A 25591-nucleotide genomic window follows, 5' to 3' on the forward strand; every position below is an offset into this window, starting at 1 on the left:
AGAGAGAGAGAGAGAGAGCCATTGATTAATATTTTATCCATTATTAAAGTTCTGTTACAAGAGCTGACGAATTTAGTAGTCCACGTTAGGTCACCAGATACGGCTGACCATAACTTTCAACGCTGATAAAAATGCAACTACTTCCTAGCAATAACTGTATGAACAATGGCACAACAATCAAAACCAACACCACCAAAAACGAAAAAACAAAATCAAAAAGTCTAAAATCAAAGATCAAAATCCGTGATTTGCTACTTAGATGGAAGTTCTTTTCAAAAAATCATGTTCTAATGCCTTTTGAAAACACCCCACAGCTTCCCCCCACCAATTGTTTCCTGTAATTTCTTAGCACCTTCAACCTCCATTGTTACAAGCTTCAGTAAATGCAATAAAGCACCTGATTTCACCATCTGTTTGCAGCATTTCTTCGAATGGGTTAAGGACATTAGTATTGAAATAGGGTATTTCTTGTCGATATTTTTTATCGATGGATCTAAGAGATGAACCACATTCATTATCCCTTTCTGTTCCTTCCTGTAAATTCTCCTGTTTTCTGTATAAATCAAGATTATTGATAACGCCTTTGCAGCAGCTTCGATTTCTGCCATAGCTTTCCCATCGAGCATTCTAATCAAGGGTGGAATGAACCCTAATTCGCCTAATTCTTTTCGAGTTTTTGTGCTGTATCCCACCTTGTAAATTGCTTCAGCGGCATGGATTCTAACACCTAATACCCCACAATTTAACACGGCAATTAGCCGATTTAAGAAACCATTCGTGATAATGAGTTCGACCAGTCGTTGATCTGAAGCTAAATTGCTTAGAAATTCAACTGCAACCTCTAAACTCCGAACAACAGGGGAAGAATCCCAGAAGCTTTTCAAACTATTGATCCCTCCTTTTCGAGCAATTAAAAGTTTCATATCATCGTCTTCTCTAACGAGATTGCTTAAACACGCAATTGAATGCTCTTGTGCTAGCGCAGTTCCTGAGCTAGCGAGTGTTAGAAGTACAGAAATTGCGTGTTCTTCCATGAAATCGTCTCTAGTGTCGGAGAAGATGGTTAAATTCCGGAGTACGGCGGCGGCGAATGCTTGTGAACTCGGAGTACCCGACTGGCAAATATCTAACAACGATGAAATCCCACCTCTTGAAGCAATTGCTCTTGCGTTTTCTTTGGAAAGGGTTAATGCTTGAAGCGTAATGCACGATTTCTCTTTCGCCAATCCGCTACCTGATTCGAGAACTCGAATGAGATAATGGAGTAACAACAAACCTTCCGCCATTAACCCGTGTTTGCTCGAATCAACTGTTGAAATCCTAGCAATTGCTGTCACCGTTTTTTCTCTAATTTCCATTGAAGATCCGGAATCCAGAAGACGCACAAGCACCGGAACTACTCCCTGCGCGACGGCGATCAGAACATTCTTATCGTCTTCTTGGATTAGCCTGAAGAGTGAGTCAAGAGCTAACGTTCTAGAATCAACCGAACCCATCTGCAACCGAGTTACCAAATTCCTCGCCTCGATTCGAACGGATTCCCTCTTCGAAACCGACAAAGAAGAAACGACTCCATCATTGAGAACGCCGCTTTTGATTAAAACCTCCCAGTCTCTGATGTGGTTGTCGAGTTTTGCTGAGATGGAATCGACGTCATTTTGGGTTTTGAGCTTGCCGCCGGGGAGATTCGAGCTGTGGCAGGTGAGTGAGAAAGTCAGAGCATCGGATAGAGTTCGAGAGAGAGAACGGAGGAGGTCAACGGAGAGGGAATTCGGAGGGAAGTCGGAGAGCTCAGAGAGTTGGGCTTTGAGGTCGGAAAGTTTTGTTTCCATGAGCGTCCATTTCCCTTTGAAAGATTGAGTTTTGTGTATTGAATCGAGTAGCTTTTCAAGAACGTGGATGGTTTCAGCCTCGACGGTGTCGTCTTCATTTTCCGGCGGCTTCATGCCGGCGTTAGGAACGTTGATGCGGGGAAAAAGGGAGAGAGTCCGTGCGCGCGGGTATTGAGTAAGTGGAAAGACGAAAGTAGGGATATACGAAATAATTAGCGGGGTGAAATTAAAGACCAACGCGCAGGTTAGGCATGTTAAATCACGCGCGCTTGTATGTATGTACGTAAAGTGAATGAGAGAGAGTTACACCAAAAATATCATCAAAATGACACATCAAAGACAACATCTACGATGTCAAAGGCAATAAGTGCAATAGCGATGGATGAAATTAAGCACTATATGATTCATGATCTAATGGGGACAACATTCTTGCATCGTGCCATCGACATATAGAACCATAAACAACTACAATATTTATAAATTATAACATGGTTATTTTGAAATTTACAATTTTCATCATGTAAAGACTTTATTTATTAAAATATATTTGGAGATATTTTTTTATTGATATAAAAATATTTAAAAAATTAATTAGGGTGTTCATATTGAAATATGGGATGTTTTTTTTTTCGCCAAACTCATATATATTTCACAATCTTTATATAACATACTTTTTTAATTACCTAACTTCAAATCATTACAATTTTGTACGTACAAAATTGATTATACTGTCAGTAGGCAACTTATAAGTTATAATTGTATACTACACACTATTTTAGTATGTACATGTTTTGTTATATAGATAAATAAGTTAGCCGCGTGTGGAAAGGAACGAGCAATGTGTGGTTGTGTCACATGGGAAAAAGGGGATAATTCGTCTGTCATTGAAAAGTGAAAACATCTTACAAGAATTATATTCCATTATTATTTGTTTTTTTTTATTGCCAAAAAGTCTTTAAAAAGGTTTGCTTTTCAGTTATAAATCAACGAGCATATTCATCCTTTTATGACTTCCATCCAATTTGTCAAAAGATTTTATAAAACTCATTATGGTAGAAACTTGTATTCAAATCGTATGAATAAAATGATTTAATTATTATTATTTGAATATGTAATATTCAAATAATAAGTTTTGGATAATTAGTCTAAGAGCTAATACAACATATGATTATTAGTAATTATTTTTACACATTCGTTTAGATTTAACCTCAAAGTTTGTTTTTGTTGTGTTGGGACTTTTTGAAAAAACTTTGGTATTCGGTTTCATAGGTTTAACAAGTAAATTCACGATGGTTGTCTATGTATATGTCGATCAAATTCTTAATTAGTTTCAACACCCGCAACAGTCTTCTTCCTCACCTACCATCCGTCTACTTCCTCCTCATGGCTTCTTCTTCAACATCTTATATCATCTGTAACACCCCGATTCCTGGCTGTGAGACTTGAGGATTTTGTGCAAGTTGAAGGGCCTACTCGACGAGTTGGTTGGCCCAACTCGTTGTGTAGGAGTTGATTTGGACGCACGAGTCATGAAGCCTACTCGTCGAGTTGGAGAGCTGGACTCGACGAGTTGAGGTTGTTTAGAGAAAACCCTAATTATTCGGGTTTGAACCCTATTTAAAGGACTTTAACTCCTTTACCCCGCCTCCCTCATCACCCTATCACGTCCAGAGAGAACCCCTAGTGAGCTAGCCTATATTTTGAGTGTGTGAAGCCAAAAGTGTGCATTGTTGGAGGAAGCTTGAAGAGTGAAGAGCTTGGAACAAGGAATCTTTAGATCCATCATTCATACAGTTGTAGCATCTATTTGGAGGTAAAAAGTCCTTACCATGGCTTGTCGTATCTTAGATCTCTTCTTGTGTGAGTCTATAGGTATTTTGGTGCAAATGAGGGCCATTTTCGGGTTGAGCTTGTCCAGGGGGAGTAGTTGCAGATTTGGACTCCTCTAAGCCCTCATGTACATAAAGCCTCAAGCTTTATGAAGCTTTAAACCGTCTTCATGTCCTAAACCCCTTCTTGAGCTTAATTTTGGGTGTTTTAGCCTTATGAGGCCTTGCATGATCATAAAGTTAGCAACTTTACGTGGTAACTTCATCCTAGGAGGTTGGATCCAGAGTTTGGAGCATTGGAATCAACTGGAATGAGTTTTATGAGAAAGGGTTGAAGAACTCGACGAGTTGGTCATCCAACTTGACGAGTTGAGTTGGGTTTTCCTATTTTTGGATTCAGAGTGAACTCGACGAGTAGGTGGGACAACTCGATAAGTGGCCAAGGTTTTTCCCTGATCTTCTGGACTCTGCATGGACTCGACAAGTTGGCTAGCAACTCAGATAGTTGACTCAGGTTTTCGTGATCTACTGAGTGTTGAGGAACTGGATGAGTTCATGAGTTGCACTCGACGAGTTGAGTCAACTTTGACTGTTGACGTTCGTTGACTTTAGGCTTTTGGTCAAGCTGTGGATTTTGGAGGCTATGGAGGGGTGGAGTCTAGACTAGCAATTCGAGTGTGGGATATATTGTTTTACTCTGCTAGGTGAGTCTTCTCACTATACTTACCTGAGTGGTAATATTATGTGATCGGAGGATCTCATATGCTTATACTGAGTTACGTGATATCATGCATTTGTCTTTGTGATTTATATTATTTATTATTTTGTGCTTTATTGGTTAGGACCGGAGGGTCCAATCCGAGTTGTGAGACCTGAAGGTCCTCAATGGAACACATTGACCGGAGGGTCCTTATCAAGATATGGCTATGAGAGGCTAATTATTTTTGTGTAGTATTTTGGGGAACTCACTAAGCTTCGTGCTTACCGTGTAGTGTGATATGTGTTTCAGGTACCTCTCAGGATCGTGGGAAGGTGTCGGCTTGATTATACACACCAGTTAGAGAATATGTTTTTGAGGATTTTGGTATCTTATCAAATAATTGTTTACTTGTGTTTTGACAACTTATACATCTATGGTTTTTTTTGCGAAATGTGATATTGGGTTTTATGTGATTTTCAAAATGAAAATTTTGTTTGAAAATTTAGAGCGTTACATCATCAAATCGAGTAATCGCATCAAGTGTGACTGTGGTGATGAACTTCAATACATGCTCGAGCTCAAGTGTGACTGTGGTGATGAACTTCACTTGTCATTGGCACATCAACTCAATTCCCACACACAACAGTCGCAAGGGTCGAATCTATACATGCTCCAGCAGTCGGGATCGAGCTCACAGTTGCAGCAAAGCATGAAAATGAACTCACAACAGCAGATGTACATATCGTAGGCGGTGATGTACAATCAGACGTACAAAAACTAGTATTATGCTCAACAATTTATGATTTATGATGGATTTCCATACCAACACATGGAAATCCCGGTGAGTACTAATTTCGCTTTCTACCAGGAACTCTAACAATACAAGAACCCACACTCAGTAATAATAGCGGACATCCCAAAGTATGATGGCACCACCAATCTAGACAAACACATCGACACTTACGAGTGGACGATGACGTCGTTGAGAATGGATAAACGGTTCACTTGCATGTATTTCCCCTTCACGCTATCGGGAAATGCAAAAAATGGTTCAAGGCACTACGACCCGACAGCATATCAAGCTTTGAGCAGTTATGGTACCCTTTCCTTAATAATTTCATGCAATTAAGGAAAGGTAAGGGATACACGAACTCAATCATGGCGTGTTTTAACGTATCCCATTAGGAATACATTAAAGATAACAAAACTGCTATCTTTAGGATGACCTAACTAATAGTCACAATCTGTCCTAGTGCCAAACCTGGGCCTTCGCCTTCGCGCTAGGACCCTCATCCATAGCACCCTCGTGCCTAGGTCCAACCCCTGACGAAAATCTCCATATAATAAGACAAAACACAGCTAGTCATTTCCCAAAGCGACACGTGTAGCGCCTAGTGTACTGTCCTCTATTTCTTTTGCACCAATAGCAGATGACCACTAGTGGTGCATAATCCACCAATAGGACTCCTCTATGTCTTTTCGGTCCAGACGGGACAGAGGACACCGTTGGGATCATGTGTTGGGAACAACATGTATAAAATGACCCTTCTTCTCCAGAAGAAGGAATCACTTTCTTTTTATCCAAAACCCTAATCACCATATTCTCGAACATATATTAACTAGACCATCGGAGCTTCGTCCCGGTACCACCTCCTAGACGTCGATTGACAATATCTCTTCATTGTTGCGATTACAGGACTTAACCTAACCGGAATCATCGAGTGACGATGTTAAGTCCAAGAGCTCATATCACAACATTTGGCGTCATCCGGGCGTGTACTCAGAGTTCTACAACCTTGATACGACTCTAGACGCCGACGATGATGGGAAAAGGACCTATGGCGTCTGACAGAGGAGAGACGAGTCCACTCATATCCATGTCGTCGCTCGACAACACACAAGCATATGTATCAGAGGGACAAGCCTCCACCTAAACGCCAACAACACAAGTACCAAGTTCCACAACGAAAACAATAGTCGCCCTATGGCGATTGCCACCCATCACAATAAAGCATCTGGTTACAACCACGACTGCATCGCCTCAAATAACTGTGACCCAACAGTCACAACCACAACCAACCGTTGCAACTAGTGACTCAACAGTCCCAACCAATGCTTTCTCAGTCGTACTCGTTGTCGCAATAGGCAAGGATGCACACTTGGTCCCCAGGAACCATATTGTCTTTTGCACAACATTCAATGTCGAAGTATCAGTTCTCTCCAATAGCGGGTACGTCTCACTTTACATTCTTCGCTCAACAACCCCCGGTGTTCAACCCCTACTTCCAGCAATTTCAGGGATCCATTCCCCAAGTGCCACTATCACAGGAGTCCCATCCTCATTCATTATCGATACAACAACTCAACACCCATGCTCAACAGTAGCAGGGGATGAACCTGTACATGATCCAGTAGCCAGGATCGAGCTTACAGTTGCATCAAAGCATGCAAACAAGCTCACATCAACAACAATACATTTCGCATGCAGCGATGTACAATCAAGCATATGGGAAATCGCATTACGCTCAATAATTCATGATGTATGGTGGTTTTCCATATCCACACGTGGAAACCCCGACGAGGAGTACCAGACTACTTTCTGCCAGGAGCTCTTGTAGTATGAGATCCCACACTTGGTGATAATACCATACATCCCCAATTATGACGATACAACCGATCTAGACAAGCATATCGAAACTTATGAGTGGATGGTGGCATCGCTGGGGATGGAAAAACGGTTCACCTATATGCATTTCCTTGTAATGCTATCGAGAAACGCAGGAAAATGGTTCAATGCACTACGACCTGGCGGCATCTCAAGTTTCAAGCAGTTACGATAACTTTTGCTCAACAATTTCATGCAGCTAAGGAAGGGCAAAGGAGATGCGAAGTAAATAATGGCATGCAATAAAAAGGAGGGAGATTCGACAAGGGCGTATTAAGACATATTCACTTTGGAAACGCTAAATGTCCTGGGTCATGAGGAATTCCTTGTAACTGACACTTTCGCCCAAGGTCTACTCCCTAGCCCTCTATCGAAGAAGATGCAGGGTATGGTACCTCAGTAGAGGGATGAGCTTAAGTACAGAGTCGAGAAATATTTTAGACAGATTGAAGGTGAAGAGAGAAAATAAGCCAATCTAAAGGTTATTGCCAATGTATATATAAAGCAAGAAGAAGCAGTCTCTCGTCCCAACACTGGCCATCGAGAGTGCCAGGACGAAGGCCATGACAAGCACAACTGGCACTCGTGACACCCCTCCCGGAGATATCCTCCATTTGGCAAAGACGAACACTGGGGCCACTAAACTGATGTCCACACCATTGAGAAAACTCCTTTAAGGATGAAAAAAGAAAAGGGCAAGTATTGTGAGTTTCACAAGAGCAAAACTCACAATATTGGCGAGTGCACGGTGTCGATGAAAGAGATTGAAGAAAATTGGCTAAAGGTTGAACTCTATGATATCGCAAAGGACTTGAGATCCAAGTTCGATGTCGATCAGAAGAATGCCCGAACTCAAAGAGACGCAAGCAAGTAGCCAAAGAAAAAGAGCGACATTTTCACCATCGCCATGCCCTGTAAAAGAGATGATCCCCACAAAGCAAAGGATGACACCACGGTATTATCTAGTAACATACTCAGTGTTCTAAAAGGCGCGCCATGGCGCGCGCCAAGGCGCGCCATGGCGTGAGGCGTGGCTTCGCCGTTACGAAAAACCTTATAACGTTGGTGTTAGGTGTGGCGTGTGGCAAGGCGCGATATGGCGCGCCATGGCGCGTTATGGCGTGTTATGGCGCGTGTTTTTTCGTTTGAGACACAGTTTTTTGCTACTTGTTATGTCTTTTCTAATCGGAGATACAAGTATTTTGGTTTTTGTGAACTTTTTGTTATTAGTTATTGAACTAATATTGCTAAAAGTAGTTATATTTAATATAAATTTATATTTATGTGGTAATATAATTTTAAATTAATACAAAATTCTCGTCTTACATCACGCCTTGAAAAAACGCCATGACTCGCCATGGCTCGTTAAGCTTGAGGCTTGGCCTTGCCGCCACGCCACGCCTCATGCCATTTAGAACCTTGAACATACTCAATATCAAATTCTCGATAGATGAAACATGGCCACCAAACTGGGATCCTAGGGATCCACTCTTGATCACTACTTACATACACCAAACACAAGTTCACCGTGTCTACATACACAATAGTAGCAGTACATACATATTGTATGAACATTGCTTTAGGCAGTTGCTCACCTCCTGGAAGGAAGGAGTAAAGCCCGTACAGGTAGACCGTTAATATGCTTCATGAGGCATAGCCTATGGCCGATGGGCACCATATATTTACCAATCACCTTGGTCAGTCACGTTGGGCACCATTTAGTACATACATAATGTATGAACATTGCTTTAGACAGTTACCCACCTCTTGGAAGGAAAGACTCAAGCCCCTACAGGTAGATCGTTAATAGGCTTAATGGGGAATAGCCTATGGCCGCTGGGCACCATACATTTACCACTCACCTTGGTCAGTCACGATGGGAGTGATAAGATCACGTAAACGATCGAATTTTTAGTGATGCGCCTCCCAACAGAGCACAACATCTTGCTTGGGCGACCGACGCTTTTTCTAGATGCATGTCATATCATCAAAAATCCATGGTATTGTCAAGTTTAGCACACGCGTTGGGTCAGCCGCAACAGTTTCCATTAACCCACGAGCATACCATCAAGTCATTCCCACACCAAAGCTGGTGCGAGCACCGAAAAAGTCAAAGGAAGATTGCTAAACAGAAAAGCACATCATTCACCCAGAGCAAACAATCTGAATAGGTGTCAACCTATCGAAAGAAGAAAAACTAAAGTTAGTATCCCTCTTGAAGAGTCACTCCAAGGTCTTCGTATGGCAACCTACAGATATGATAGGAGTGATCGCGAGTTCATTGAGCATAACTTGAACATTATTACAGGGAACACCCCCATCAAGCAAAAAAAAGGGAAAGCGAGTGATAGAAGCAAGGCAATCAATGTATAGGTGGAAACGATGGTAGATGTAGCCATCCTCCAGGAGGAAATTTTCCCTACCTAGATAGTGAACCCAATGATGGTGAAGAAGCACGATGGATCATGGTGGATGCGCATTGACTACTCCAATTTGAACAATGCTTGCCCAAAGGATCATTACCCCCTTCGGGAGATAGATCAAAAGGTTGAATCCTTTGAAGGGTTCATGTTCAAATGCCTCTTTGATGCTTACAAGGGCTATCATCAAGTCTAGATGAAAAGAGAATATGAGGAGAAAACGGCCTTTCATACAGATCATGGCACCTTCAGCTACCGAAAAATGCCATTCGGTCTCAAGAATGCCTGGGCAACATACCAGCACCTAATGCATAAAGTTTTTGAAGACCAGATTGGTAGGAATGTCGAGGTATACGTCGATGATATGGTCATCAAAATCCATGACGAAGGAGCATTGCTCCACGAAACTTTTCAAACCTTGACGAAGGCGCAAATGAAACTCAACCTGTGAAAATGCACTTCCGAGGTGGAGGAGGGCCAGTTCATGAGTTATCAGATAACCAATGAGGAAATATCATCCAGCTAGGCTAAAATACAAGAGTTCCTCGACTCTAAAAGCCTTTACAGCCTCAAGGGAGTGCAAGAGATCAATGGAAGGTTAATAACACCAGGCAGATTTATCGCTAAGTCGGTTGAGAAGGCTCTCCCGCTTTTCCAAACTTTGAAAGGATGTATCGATAAAAACCAATTCAAATGGATACCAGAGGCCGAAAAAGCTATAAAACATCTGAAAGAAGCTCTACACCAACTTCCGACCATGGTGAGCCCCCTACCAAGAGAAACTTTGAAGATGTACTTGGCAGCATCCAACGAAGCCATATTATCGGTGCTAACCGTCGAGAGAGACAAGAAGCAATTGCCAATACACTTCATGATCAGAGCATTATAGGGTCCCGAACTTAATTATCCAATCTAAGAGAAGTTATTCCTCTCACTAATCTATGCAGCTAGGCGGCTCAGACGCTTCATTCAAGCTCACAAGATTGAGGTTCTGACCAGTTATCCAATAAAGCAAATCTTGTTAAGGCCAGAAAATTTATGATGTCTAGCAAAGTGGGTGATCGTGCTAGGCGAGCATGACATAGATTATTGATCACTCACGGGCATCAAAGCTCAAACATAGATTATCGATCATGCACCGGCATCAAAACTCAAGAATGCACCGACGATTCTCCCAATAGATCCCTCGGAGCCAAAGGCGAGTCATAGCATCTGGGAATTGCATACCGATGGAGCTGCAATCAAGGAGGGGTCAGGAGCAAGCTTAATCCTTAAGAACCCTAATGACAATGAAATCATGTACGCCTTGTGTTTCAACTTCCAGGTTTCCAATAATGAGGTCGAATACGAAGCACTTCTATCAGTTCTTCGGCTAGCTCGAGAAGTTGGAGCAAAACACTTTGCAACCCTTAGCGACTCTCTCCTCATTACCAACCAAATCAATGGCACGTACGAGGCCAAGGATCAAAGGATTCAAAGGTACATCAACACAGTGCGAGAATTGGCGCAATCATTCAAGAGCTTCTCAATCAAGCAGATCCCCCGGGGAGAAAATACAAGGGCCGATGCTCTCAGCAAGCTATCCTCGACATCGTTCGATCACCTAACTAACAAGTTCGTGGTGGAAATTATCCCAGGAAGAAGCATTGATAACAAACAAGTCGGCATTATCACAACAACCCCATATTGGACCATACCCTTCACATATTATTTGTTGCATGGGATCCTCCTAGATGATCCCACAGAGGCTAGAAGAATCAAGATGAAGGCACCATATTTCATTGTAAGAGATACGTAATTACACAAGAAGGGATACTTGGCACCATGGCTAAAATGAATAACAAACTCCGAAGGACAGGCGCTTCTGGAAGAAAGCTATGCAGGGGAAGTTAGAGCACACGAGGGTACGAGCACTGACTGGAAAGATACTTTGTCTTGGGGTATATTGGCCAAACATCTATATGGACGCAACCAAGATCACCAAAAAGTGCCTGGAGTTTCAAACTTTCGCTCATTTCTAAAACCAACCCGTCACGCCACTCACCAATCTCAGTAGCCCCTGGCCTTTTCATCAATGGGATATAGACATTATTGGTCTGTTTCCTATCGCCCCAGGTGGAGCTAAATTCTTGTTGGTCGCTATCGATTACTTCACCAAGTGGATCGAGGATGAGCCCCTGACCACTGTTACAGGGAGATAAATGATAAAATTCATGTGGAAAAGCATCATCATGCGGTTTGGCACTCCAAGAGTCCCGATCAGCAACAATGGCACCCAATTTGAAGGAAGTCCCTTCAAGGAATGGTGTGAAGAAAATAGATCCAACACCAGTTTAGCTCAGTAGCACACCCTAAGCTAATAGCCAGACCAAGATATCAAACAAGATCATCGTCAATGACCTTAAAAAGGGTCTGATGAGGTTTAAGGGGGTCTAGGTATAAAAGTTGTCTGTGGTGCTCTAGTTGTATCGCATGACTTCGAAATCCAACACTGGAGAAACACCATTCAGTTTGACGTATGGGAAAAAAGCATTTCTCCCACTTGATATCTTGGCAGTATCGCTATGTGTAATAGACTTCAAAGTAAATGCCAATGAAACTGGGTGACATCAAGACCTGGACACGCTCGACAAGAAACGCGAAGCCATCTAACTCCGCCTAGCTGCCTATAAAGCCTGCATCGAAATTTACTACAATAGATGTGTACGAGTGAAGAGCTTCAAGGTAGGTGAATGGGTGTTGAGGAAGAACGAGTCTAACCATGCACAACCTCATGGGAAATGAAGTGTCACCTGGGAAGGCCCATACAAAATTGTAGAAACACATCGAAACGAAGCTTATGTTCTGGAAGCACACGACGGGAGGCCCATCCCCCGAGCATGTAATACGTAAAATTTGTGCTACTTCTACTCCTAGATAGAAGAGAGAAGGCAGAACAAGGCACACCAAGGGCGAGGGCAATGTGATCTAACTCCAAGCGGATAATCACACTCCATCAAGTAGCTCTATTTTAGGGCCCATTTTCATGCCAATGATTAGTCATTGTTATTCTTATTTGAAAAAGTTGATGTCTCAAAAGTATTATCAATAGAATGATGAAAATTGACTATTTCAGATGTTCATTAATATCCAAGCTAGGTATCATTTCAATAAAAGGTTGTGCATGATATTGTCATATTTATACATGTTTTTAGGCAATATTTACATATATTTTTATTAATATTTTGGTTATTTGCATTGAATAACGATACTTATGAGGATAAATTGTTCTTTGCAGCCAAGTAGAAGCATTTTTGAGAAAAGGACTAAAAATGACAAAACATGGAACTTTGCAGGCTTGGAGAATAAAAGAAGAAAGAAGCTTACGTAATCTGCTGACTTCACGTCGTGAGGCTTATAGATTTACGATGTGAACACGAATCTTCCAGAAGATAGACATTACGAAGAAGAGTCCTTAGCCAACACGGAAATCTACTATTCACGTCGTGAGACTTATCTATTCACGACATGAGTTCGGAAAAATCATAAACTATATATACTCTTGCTCATCACGACTTGAGAGAATTTTTGGCTGCCTTGAGGGTTCCTGGAGACGATTTTCAGAAGGAGAAAAGTTATGGAATTGGATATTAGCATCTAAGTAGAGGAGAAGTTCATATTAGTTTAAAAATTTGGTACACTTTAATTATGTTTTTGAATATGAGTTATTTGTTTTTGTTAGCTAGTATGTCTAGCTAAATCTAGCTACTTCTGTTAGCTAGATGAAGCTGGAACTCATGGTGTAATACTTTAGCTTTGATTTACTTGTAGGTTAAGACTCGTGTTGGATTGATTGAACCTAGCATGTTTGATTTAGTATTTGATTGCTTGATTTCTTATTCAGTGTAGTTGATGACCATTAATTTGCATGAATTAGAATACCTGTTAATTTAGTGAATATTAAATTATTAGAGCTAGGATCAAACCAATCTTAGTTAAGCAATTAATTATCGAATTAGGTTGGGCTAGAGAACTTAAATTATGAATATAATTGTGTTTTATTAATCAATCTTGCATAACTCCAATCCATTAAATAATTGATTCTTTGTTAACCTAAGTGTGAACATACTTTGATTTACATGAATTAATTAATGTTAGTAGATTTAGAACTAAATTGCTAATATTATCTTAATTGGTAACAAACGGTAATTTTTATAGCTAATTTATAAACCATTGAGGGAAAGTGGATTCGAACTAACAGAAGTGTTTTGTTTACTGATTGAATTTGTGTTAAAGAATTAAGTTTATCTAAACTTGCAAAATTAGATAAATCCCATTTCTTTGTTAGTAATTAGGTTAATTTAGTAGTAGATAGATTAATTAGTCAAAACCGTTCCCTGTGATCGATACCCGACTTACCCGACTATTCTATAATTTGACTAGGTACATTGCCTAAGTGCAATTTAGTTAGTTAAATTAGTTAGGTTATAAATATAAAATTAGGTGTAGCTATTTGCACGCATCAAGTTTTTTGGCGTCGTTGCCGGGAACGGCTTATTTGATTGTTTATCTATTTGACTTAGGTTGATCGATGCTTTTTGTGGGGTAAAACCTGCAAAAATTTACTTTTTCAACTTAGTTTTTTTAGTACTGAATTCACGACGTGAGCTTTATTGGCTCACGACGTGAATCCAGTAATTTTCATTTTTCTTGTTTTTCTGTTTTAGTTTAGTTTTACGTTTTTATTTTTGCTTATTTTGCAGAAGTTCATGACTAGAGGCTCTAACACACCTTTGGTTCCACCACTTGAAGATCCAGATTCAACCCTTCACAAGAAGACAGATAAGAATGCGGGAGTGAGCGAAACACCAAAAATGTCATCTTTCAAAGACCTCAAATCAGTCTGTGGAAGGAAGTCGAGGAAGAAAGTAGGAGAGTCGAGTACATCATCAAAGGACTAAAGCAAGATAAAAAGCTTTGAGCAAGATCCAAACCCAAAGGATACCGAATACGATACCGAGCCCGGATTTGCATTACATAGAGGTGAATCTGAAGACGAGTCTGATAAATAAATGGCAGATATTGCGGATATGTCCATGGGAGCTTACAAAAAGCGAATTAGAGATGATGATGGTCCTGTCCTAATACAACCTGCAATTCCTGCAACTGCCCCATTCGAACTGAAAGGACACATCCTCGTTGCACTGAGGGATGTAGCATTTTTTGGAAAGGATCACGAGGATGCTTACAATAATTTGGATAAAGTGAATGATATAGCGTATTATTTCAATATCCCAAATGTTCCAAGACAGACAGTCTTGCTAAGGATGCTACCAGTCACTTTTAAAGGAGCTGCTAAAGATTGGCTAAAGGCGCTACCACCCGATGCAATCACTACTTGGGCCCAAATACGAGAACAGTTTTTGGATCATTTTTCCCACCTTCCAAGATAGTTAAACTCAAAAAGGCAATAGCAAATTTTGAGGAAAATCCGGGTGAGTCATTCTATGAGGCATGGGAGCGCTATAAGGGATTGTTGAGAAATTGTCCTCAAAATGACCTCAATATACAACAAGAAGTTTCAATCTTTTATGATGGTGTTAATGTCATGACAAGGCAACTCCTTGATTCCCAAGGACCACTTACCAAGAAAAATCTGGGGGAAGTGAAGGAGTTAGTGGAAGAATTTGCAAAACATTCTCGTGAGTATCACAATCCAAGAAGTGAGGGAGTAAAAGGAAGCGGGGGTGGAAATTTTGCAGACATGGCTGCTGTGATGGCCATGCTTGATACAATGGACAGGAGGATGATAAAAATGGACCAAACAATACATGCTATAAGAGTTGGATGTGAAAGGTGTAATGGTCCACACTTGACCAAGGATTGCAGCTTAAATGATAATGGGTATAAAAAGGCTCAAGTTTGTTATTCGAGTGAGGATAAGTGTGATGAAGATTGGAGAAAACCAAAGAAGGAGTGGCTGGCATATGATGAATACAAGAGGCAAAAGGAAGAGAAATATAAGCAGACATGCTGAGGCTTCTACCAAAAAGAGCAACCACTAGCCGAGAAGAAAGTAGATTTGGAAAACATTTTGACCCGATTTATGGAAGCTTCGGAGAAAAGACATGATGATACCAATGCAGTGCTAAAGGAACACATGAAAATGATGAAAGAACAACAGACAATGATGATTGACCAGCAAGCTTCATTAAGAAATCATCAAGCATCGATCCATAATCTCGAAGTCCAAATTGGTCAACTAACTACTTTTGTGAGCAACAAATTATCCTCATAATTTCCCAAAAAGAATGCTCAATCCCATGTGATGATGATTGAGACTGAAGAATAGGCCATCTGTGAGTTCCTAGAAGCATTAGAAGTAGAGCCAAGGCAACCCGAACCAGAACCGAAGAAGTTAAAGATCGAAAATCAAAGTTCTGCTGAAATACCAGATTCACGACGTGAGCCCGATATGCTCACGACGTGAGATTAATCTGAACAGAAAACTTTAGAAAATGTTTCGGCTTATCGTCCGCCTTTACCGATTCCTTCTCGAGCTAATCTTATTCCACTGGAAAGGAAGCATTTGGAATTCATAAAGCACGTAAAAGGTATTCCTATAAATACTCCTTTTGTGGAGACGTTAGCTAAAATTCCCGAGAATGCAAAGTTCTTACAAGATTTAATGGATACTCGTCAATAATTGAAGAAAAATTCCAAGGTGGTTTTAAGTGAGCAAAGTTCAAGGGTAGTGTTGGGAGAGTTACCAAAGAAGATGGGAGATCATGGACGCCTCACTCTTCCATGTGAGTTTGGGAACAATCTGAAGACTTATGCTTTAGCCAATTCTGGGGCTAACATAAATTTGATGTCGTTCTCATTTTAAAAAAAAACTTAACAATCAGAAGATGAAGGCTACCAAAATGACAATTCACATGGCAAATCATTCTGTGACACAACCAAGGGGCATTGTAGAAGACATATTAGTAAAAATTGGGAAATTCGTTTTCCCAATTGATTTTGTGATTATGGATATGAAAGAAGATACGGATGTCCCCATTATTCTTGGTTGCCCATTACTTAATATTGTTGGTGCCTTGGTTGATATTCGCGAGTCCAATCTCACTTTGAGGATAAGAGATGAAAAGGAAACTTTTGGAATAGAAGATGGTTTCCAATGGAGTGATGTTCAAGGAGAGGTTTTCAATATAAATGAAGAGAATGAACTTGAAGAATTAGAGAAGCTCATGGAGGAAGAAATCAAAACAATTCAACAAGTTAAACGAATAAAATCGAGAGCATCCATCCCGTTTTTAGTTGAAGTCATTGCCTACACAGATCCAACTTCTTGGGTAAGTAAGGAAAGCGATGAAATATCGAGAGATGATGATGAAGACGAGGTAACTTCCAAGGAGACAAGTCCAATGGTGAAGGAAGAAAAGATTCCAATGGAGCTAAAGAATGAAGAAAAATTTGAGACTAAATGGATCAAAAGGAAGCTTGATCAAAACGAGAAAAAAGCTAAAAAGGAGAACTCAAAGAAGGCATACATTCGACGTGTCCAAGCTTACAAGAGGCGATGGAAAGACCAGAAGATTCATGTGGTGATGGAATCCTCTGACAACTCAACGTAGGGAGGCACGGAGTCCAGCTCACGACTCCATAAAAAAGAAGCGCTTCTCGGGAGGCAACACGAGTTCGGTTTGAATTTTCTTTTCTTTTTCTTTTAGTTTTTTCATTTTTAGGAAAATCAATCGTATCATCTAAATCATTTTGTGCATGATAGAACACTGAGTGTGGGGTCCCTAAAATTAAGTTGTAATATAGTTACTAATTTTCTTTTTCGAGTTTTTAAGAAATTATATGCTCAGACAGACTTCACGACGTGAGTCAATACGTTTCACGACGTGAGTCTAGGAGGATTTATGGACTCCTTATTTATTAGCCCAATACATCCCAGCCCACTTATTATTTAATTGAATGACCCAACTGATCAACCCAAGATTGCTCATGACGTGAATCATAAGAATTCACGACGTGAATTTTGAAAGGATCACAGGACCATAGTTAAAGGTCAGATACCTTTTGACCTAACCACTTCTTTATTCCTCACGAAGTGAAGGTGTTCTTTCCTGGTCCCCCATTCCGATTTCAGCCCTACTGCACTTCATTTTCCACTTTTGCTTACGTAAACTCCCTCATAAGGTATTCATTTCTTGTTTTTAATAGATAATTGTGCTTTAATAGTTGAATTTAGGGCTAGGGTTTGGTGTTTATTGCATTGCTGAAATTTGCCCTGAAATTCATGCTATAGTTATTGCATGTTACTGGAATATGTTTAGAATTGTTCTAGTATAAAACCCCATCCATTATCTTAGTCCGATTCGTACACTGCCTTGACCATTATTGACTTTCACTAGCGAACTCACGACGTGAATCTTAAGGGATTCACGATGTGAATCCTGGGCACCATCAGACCAGTTTTCTGTTTAATTATAATATGTTGGATTTTTCTTGTTTGGTTTTTCTTGTTTCTTGTTTTGCAGAAATGGCTCCTAGACGTGAGGTTCTAACAGGGGTGGCTAGTTTGCACCCATTTTATGTTTTTCCAACAACTTTATCACGGGATGTTTTCACTTGTTGCATCAACCGGTTAGGGAGGTTGGATTGGTTGATCGGTTAAACCCACTTCTTACAAAGTTATTTTTAGGGAACGAATTTTCTCTTACATGCAAGGGGTGGCATAATTTGTTTGCCATCCAGGAAAGGGTGTACAAGGAGTTATGTGTGGAGTTCTTTTTGACTATGGCATTCCATGAGAATGTCCAAGACCCGACCTACCAACAAGCATTGGTTTTCCGTCTGGGTGGAGAATACCAAGAATGTAGTTTGGTCGAGTTTTCTTAGAGGATGGGATTGTATGAGACCCATAAGACCATGACTCATGAGTTTGTTATGTTTTTTAGGGAGGCTACCCATGGATACAAGAATGGGGCATCGGGGCTCGAGTTCTGGAGTAACATTGCATACGGGGTGTTCAATTATGGGGTATCGCGACCATTGTTTAAGTAAGAAGCCTATAGAGAGAAATTCTACATGCTAAAATGTGATTATATCACATTAGAACATGAAGGAAGATATATTCCATTATGGAATTTGACTCTAAGAGACCTGAGCCTAAGCGTTGCATCATACGATGAGAGGTCATTAGAACATGACTCATCGATCTATTACGATAAATGAAGGAAAGAACTTATCCTAAGTCTTTTAAGAAGAAGAAGGAGTCTTCAATAAGGATTGATTTTGTAACTCGAAAGTTACAATTGAAAGTCCAACGTGAGATAGAGAACGGGTACAAGATTGAGCATTGTCTACAGTCAAGAAGTCCAAGAGTTAGATACTCATTCGAAGGAACATAGGAGTTACTGTTATTACCTACGATGAAAGAATAACATATAGAGTCATTATACAAGCCCTGTTTTGTTGATGATTCTGGGACGTAATCATCCCAAGGGGGAGAATTGTAACGCCCACAGATTCGTGTTAGTCAATTTAGAGACGATAAGCGTTAAAAATGACTTTATGATAGAGGATTATTTAGAATAAATAATCTTAAATAAGTTGTAGTATCTGTCACAAGGTTTCCGTACATACAAAGAACGTCGAAATCCGAGTTATAACGAATAAGTTATGACATGTCGAAGTTTCACGACAAAACCGGCACGACGCCGAGAATCATAAAAAGTGAGTTTATGATAGAGTACTTAAACCCTAGTTTATGGTGCATTTTGCCTAGATCTCCATCTCTACACGTAAAGTTTGCAACTTTACGTGGGGAATATGTTTGGGAAGGGTAGATCTACAGTTTGGAAGGACCCTGAGTATGTGAACTCGGCGAGTCAGTAAGTGGACTCGGCGAGTAGGGTTGACCTGGAAAGGTTGACTTTGACCAAGACTTTGACTTAGACCATAATTGACTTGGTTAATTGTCGGGGTCCGTTAGACTAAGTGTTGCATTGATATTGATAGCTCGGGAAGCTAGTAGAGCAGGAGTTCAGTGAGTGGTCGGGCAGCAGCTAGTGGGATCATCAGCAAGTTCAGCCGGTGCAGGTGAGTTTCCCTTTGTATGAATGGGTCTACGGCCACAATGCCGGCCCAGGTAGTTATGAGTAGAAGACACGGGGGTTAGCCCTAGGCATGGTATGCTAGTGTGATATTCGGACGAGGTCCATTGATAGCGGGCGGGTGCCCAAGGATTGGTTTATATGATAGTTTATACTTGTGGTCTGTGTGATACATGTATGTGCTTGGTAGGGAGGTGAGTGTGGGCGAGGTCCCGTACCTCACCAATGGCAGAGTGTGGATGGTGTTCCACACCTCATTAGCAGCACAGCAGGAGCGAGGCCCAAGTTAAGGAAGGAGTGAGTGTGGGCTGGGCCCGTATCTCACCATCAGCAGGAGCATGGACGGGGTTCCATGTCTCATCAGTAGCAGGACAAGGTCGAGGCCCAGGATAGGCGAGGCCTTAGGACATGATCCATTGTATATGTTTAGCTTATGTGTTACAATATGATTATGTGCTATTATGTGTTAGCGGGCGAGGTCCTATGACAGGCGGGGCCTAAGTGAAACAGATATGTATCCGAGCGGGGCTCGAAGCCAGGCGGGGCCTGGAGCGGCGGGGCCGTTGTAGCGGGAGAGGCCCGAGGTAGGGGCGAGCCCCAGAATCGCGGGCGTGGCCCAGTATGTGCAGTATGTGGTTATGCATGGTATGTGGTAGAGTGGGGAACTCACTAAGCTTCGTGCTTATAATTTTCATTTTTGGTTTCAGGTACTTCCGGTAGCTGATGATGGAGCTCGGGGTGATCGCATGGCACACACCATAGATTTGTGAGCCTGGGAATGTTTTACTCTGATAATGAACATGTGTTTTGAAAACTATTACTTCGATTATGTTTTGAATCGATGATTTTACTTTAAGTAATACTTTATTAAAAGAAATTTTTAGTCTTAAATTTTGGGACGTTACAAGTTGGTATCAGAGCCTTGGTTTAAGGGATTCGGGTATACTCTCGGGTGTGCCTGGACTCAAACTGAGGGGTCGGATAAACAGTTTTCAAAAAATGAAAAGACAGTTTTGTAAAAAGAATTTTGAGAATGAAAAACAAATTTAGAAAAGCAAAAATAATTCAAAAAGAAAAGAACTTTGAAAAGAGAAAATGGGTGTGGTGCATGCAATCAGCCGAGCTCAAGTAAGTACCCCATAATACCCATACAAGTTGTGAATTTATTATCAGTTAGTAGAACAGCTTGCTAGAATAGGACTAAGGATCTAGGGATGATGCCTAATGTGTCTGTTATCTGTGCTTTTGAGCTGCATGGTAGTGCTGATTAGACAGTAGTAGGATAGCCTGTTTAGGTTATGCCTGAGTTACGAGTTTGTGTTGCATGCTAGTTCAGATTCTTGCTATGTGGATATGATTGCTTGAGTATGTTATGGTTAGATTTTCCCTTGTACGAATGTTGCTTGCTTTGTGCATTGTGGGATTCTGAGTGATGGGAGTTAGCCATTAGGTGGATACGACACGTCACATGCGATCAGGGTTGAATAATCTCATAGTGTTGGATTTGGTCCTATTGCGCAGCTCTTGTTTGAGTCCAACCGTTGTAAGGACGAGTCTTTTACTTGAAGGATTATCTGAGCCTCGTCGCATGTGATGATATCCAGGTGATGGCTAATTGGCATCCCTAGGAGACCTTCAGCAGCTGAGGACTGGTTGAGTTGAGTCAGAGGTTTCCCTAGGGTAAGCCTAGGATGAGATAGTGCTGGGAGCAGTATTAGTGGTTGAGGGGCCTGGTGGAGTCAAAGCAATTCCTGAGGAAAGTACGGATAGATGTGGAAGGTAGTATGGGCCCGTACTACTGAAAGCAGAGGATCCGTACTCGATTCGGGAAAGGCCGAGACAAGACCGGGAACCTGGTAGGGTATGTTTGGTCTCGTATCAGTGATGAGTATTCTGATAGTGGTTGTGGTATATTTTCATCATGGTGACATTGCGAGAGAGACCAGCGGGCGGATCAGGCGCCGGAGAGGGATCAGGCTCGGGTTCAGGGGCCGAGCAGCTCGAGGAGCGAATGAGGGAGTTGATATCCGCCGAGGTTGCGCACAGTATACTAGATCAGACTCATGTGATCTCTGGCACGGTCAAGGAGGGTATATTGGAGATTTTGGATGAGAGGCTGGGAGCCTTCGGTGCTGAGATGATGGCTTTGTTGGGAGCGCGTACCTTGACATTTCGAGAGTTTAGGGCCTGCGGGGCACCAGATTATCATGGGGCTAGGGACCCCATTGCTAGCAGCAGATGGTTGGCTGATGTTGCCAACGCTTTTCGTACGAGCAAGTGTCCCGAGGGGGACAAGGTCAGACTCGCTTCCTGTCTTCTGAAGGACATAGCGAGGGATTGGTGGGAGGAGATTGGTCATGCTGTGGGGGATGATGTCGCGTTGGACGCGATGACTTGGAGCGATTTCTCGGCCAGGTTCAGGGCGGAGTTTTCACCGATTATTGAGGTGCAACAGTTGGCACGGGAGTTTCAGGATTTGACGCAGACCACTGAGACTGTGGCAGAGATCACCGCCAAGTTCAGGGAGAGGGCTCTTTTTGTACCGCAGTATGTCGCGGATGAGGAGATGAAGAAGGCTCGATACCATGAGATGTTGAGGGATGACATCAGGGAGTCGTGAGCAGATCCAGCTGTAAGACGCTGGAAGATATGATTTCTTGGGCTAGAGAAAGGGAAATTGATTTGGAGCAAATCCGGAAGAGGAAGCCGGATGAGGTTCAGGTAGCTGCGGGTTCGGGCAAAAGGCCCAAGGGATCAGATTCGAGATCGAGGGATTATCAGGACCGCAGTCGGTGCGGGAAGTGTGGCAGGGCGCACAGGGGCGCGTACAGGAGTGGTAGCGGTGGTGAGTCTGGCTGTTTCAAGTGCGGTCGGACTGGTCATTTCAGCAGGGATTGTACTGCTACCACCGCATAGGGATCCGACTTGTTATGTTTTCATTGCCATCAGCGGGGCCACAAGAAGGCCTAGTGTCCCAGTTTGTTTTCGGCAGGACGGGTGATGGCACCCGCCCCTGCAACCTTGAGGATCACGGATGGCCATCAGGGCCGGGTAGAGGCACCTGCAGCAGGGAGCAGGGCTTTTCAGATGACGACCTTGGAGACGCGAGCAACGCCGGACGTCGCAGGTATGCAATTTCCATTTTCAGTTCTTTTATTTGTGCATGATTATGTTGTTATGGTTCTGCATCATTATCAGTATGAGTATTTTATTTTTGTGCAGTTTCTTGTGACCGAGTTATATGTCATCTACATACCTTGGATATTTGTATGGTAATAGGGGATGTGCTCTATTGAAGAAGGTTTCGAAGGATGCAGTAACTGTAGCATGCTTGGAAGGGATTTGGTACGTCTTGCTAGTTCGGAGTGGTACAGTGATAGAGATGGATTGGTTAAATCCCTAGCTATGGCGAGCTTGGGTTCCTCAGTAGATGGATTATGGAATGGTAGCAAAGATCGGGATCTCTTTTGAGTATTGAGCAGCAAGGGGTAAGCAGGATCGAAGTGGGGGAGAATCCTCCGAGTGTGCCCAGAGAGGAGCACGCAGACCCATAATGAGTATGTGACCTCCGAGAAGGAAAAGAAGTAGTTCAGCGTTTGATGGTTGAGGATTCAAGGTTGGGAGTTTGAGAAACTCCCCATCAGTTAGTGCGTGTGATGGTAATGGTTAATGTGTGGTTAGGAGTTCGGGTTGTGGATCGCCCGAAGGACTCGAGGGAGTCGGAGTGAGGATCTTGAGAGTTGATGGCACATGGGTGCCTTTGTATTAGCGGTCAGTGATAGGAGGTGATGTAAGACTACAGGGCAGCCGTAGCATTCACTAGCGGTCAGCGGTGGAAGTGTTGTAAGACTACGGGTAAACCGTAGCATTCCTTGGTAGTTTCGATTAGCGGAGTTGGGGCGAGGCCCTTATCTCTTAGTGATCAGGTAGGGATCGGGAATGGGTAGTGGATGAGAATGATAGGGAGTTTTCCTGTATAGCCCTAGATAGGTGAGACCATGGGAGAGGGCGCTCCAGGATATAGTCGGGTGAGACCCATGGGCGAGGCCCGAGCGAGAGTGGTTAGACTAGTGGGACTAGAAGGTTAGAGGCGGGTGGGACCCGTGAGCGAGGCCCGTGAGTTTTAGCAGCACAGGTGGGACCTAGTAAGGATAGGGGGATTGAGGATCCCAGGATTGTAGCGCCTGAATGGCATGTCAGATTGAGCAGTTATAAGTGGTCGAAGTTCCATCGGAAGTCGTTGGGAGCGACTAGGAGTTGCGTTGGGTCAGCGATCGGTGGAAGCAGGTAATCCAGATATTGATAGCTTGGTAGGGACCAGGGTGGTCTCAGTTCATCCGGAAGTCAGAAGCGGAACAACAGAATTGCCAGGCAGTGGCAGTGCGAGTATGCAGCGTATGGTGGAATTCAGTTAGTTGATCGTGGGGTGCTCAACACCAATTTATAGTAGGAAGGAATGCCCAGTGGATACTGGCGATAATGACCCGTACTGGAAGTAGCGGTACTAATAGAATTGGTGAAGATAGGGTCTTCACAGTGGCAGAGGAAATAGTTGGTTTTGGAGCCTTGTCTTGGGGGAAGCAAGGAAATCGCGCAAGGAAGAAAAGGGAGAACCCCTATGGGTTCAGTGCAGTACTCGGTGAGTACCAGAAGGATTGTCGGTTGAGTAAGTTGTGTTTCCAGGATGTTCAGGGTCAGGATTGACCCGAGATGATTATCTGCAAGGATTAATGTTAGTCGGAATGACCGAGCGGAAGGCCAGCGAGGGAAGGCGGCTGGTGTTGGAAAAATTGGTTGGGTATTAGAGGCGGAACGTAGTCGGTGGGCCATAGCAAACTTCGAGGACGAAGTTTAGTTTAAGTGGGGGAGAGTTGTAACACCCAAAGTTTGGAAGGCCAAGAAAGGAAAGAAAACCCTAATTTTAAGGGGGACTCGGCGAGTCCAAGGAGGAACTCGGCGAGTCCGAGCGGGATCCGGGTCGAGGAGTAAGTGACCGACTCGGCGAGTCGGCCAAGGTGACTCGGCGAGTCTGGTCTGTGCGAGGAAAACCCTAATTTCGGGACTTGGAGCCTTTATAAACACCTTAATCACCTTCCTATGGTCCCTTTACTGCCTCTTGCACCCAGAGCATCGAACCCCCCAAGCCCCATTGTTGCCCATTCAAGCTCCCAAGCCATATTGAGTGTTTTGAAGGAAGAAGAGGAAGGGAAATCATTGAGGCTTCAAGGATTGGCCTTGGATCAGAAGATTGGGGAACCTTTCTGAGACATTGAAGGTATTAAGTCGTTTCTCTCCTTTAGATATTCTATAGTTGTGAGATTTGGGGCTTTTTAAGCCATTGGTTAGCCACCCTTATGAGTTAGAAGCCGGATCTGGAGTTGCTACTTCAGATCCAAGTGTGTTATGGACTGGAGAAGCATAAAGTATCATCCCTTGAGTCGATTTTGAAGCCCCTTGGACTTAAACCCTAGTTTATGGTGCATTTTGCCTAGATCTCCATCTCTACACGTAAAGTATGCAACTTTACGTGGGGAATATGCTTGGGAAGGGTAGATCTACAGTTTGGAGTCCATGCATGACACAAAAGTCCTCTGCATATATGTAGATATGAATGGACTCGGCGAGTCCTTCGAGTGGACTCGGCGAGTAGCATGAAGATGAGGAGGAACTCGACGAGTGGGATGAACAGCTCGTCGAGTTAGATGATGTTGGGCATGAACTCGGCGAGTTGGATGAAGATTGCCTGCTACTCGGCGAGTCTGTTCTTGGACTCGGCGAGTCAGGTCGCGAAGCCCCAAACCCTTCGAGTTGAGACTCGAATCAGTGAGTCGGGGGGAGACTCAGCGAGTTAGTCAGGTCAAGACTCGGAAATCGTTGGACTCGGCGAGTCATGTCGCGAATGGAAGGACCCTGAGTATGTGAACTCGGCGAGTCAGTAAGTGGACTCGACGAGTAGGGTTGACGTGGAAAGCTTGACTTTGACCAGGACTTTGACTTAGACCAGAATTGACTTGGTTAATTGTCGGGGGTCAGTTAGAC

The 25591-nt window shown here is 42.7% G+C and overlaps 1 protein-coding gene and 1 non-coding gene across 2 annotated transcripts; both read right to left on the reverse strand.

The window, feature by feature from the left end:
- Window positions 1-21: 21 nt before the first annotated feature.
- LOC111920182 (uncharacterized) lies at window positions 22-2094 on the reverse strand. The gene has a single exon (XM_023915781.3). It carries the CDS (start codon window positions 1944-1946, stop codon window positions 288-290), a length of 1659 nt encoding a protein of 552 aa, XP_023771549.1. The 5' UTR covers window positions 1947-2094; the 3' UTR covers window positions 22-287.
- A 12786-nt stretch (window positions 2095-14880) lies between these two features.
- LOC111920203 (small nucleolar RNA R71) lies at window positions 14881-14987 on the reverse strand. Its single transcript, XR_002859772.1, has one exon. It is a non-coding gene; the product is annotated as a small nucleolar RNA R71 (small nucleolar RNA).
- Window positions 14988-25591: the final 10604 nt, after the last annotated feature.

The sequence above is a fragment of the Lactuca sativa genome, chromosome 1 (assembly GCF_002870075.4).
Source record: "Lactuca sativa cultivar Salinas chromosome 1, Lsat_Salinas_v11, whole genome shotgun sequence".
Lineage (NCBI taxonomy): Eukaryota > Viridiplantae > Streptophyta > Magnoliopsida > Asterales > Asteraceae > Lactuca > Lactuca sativa.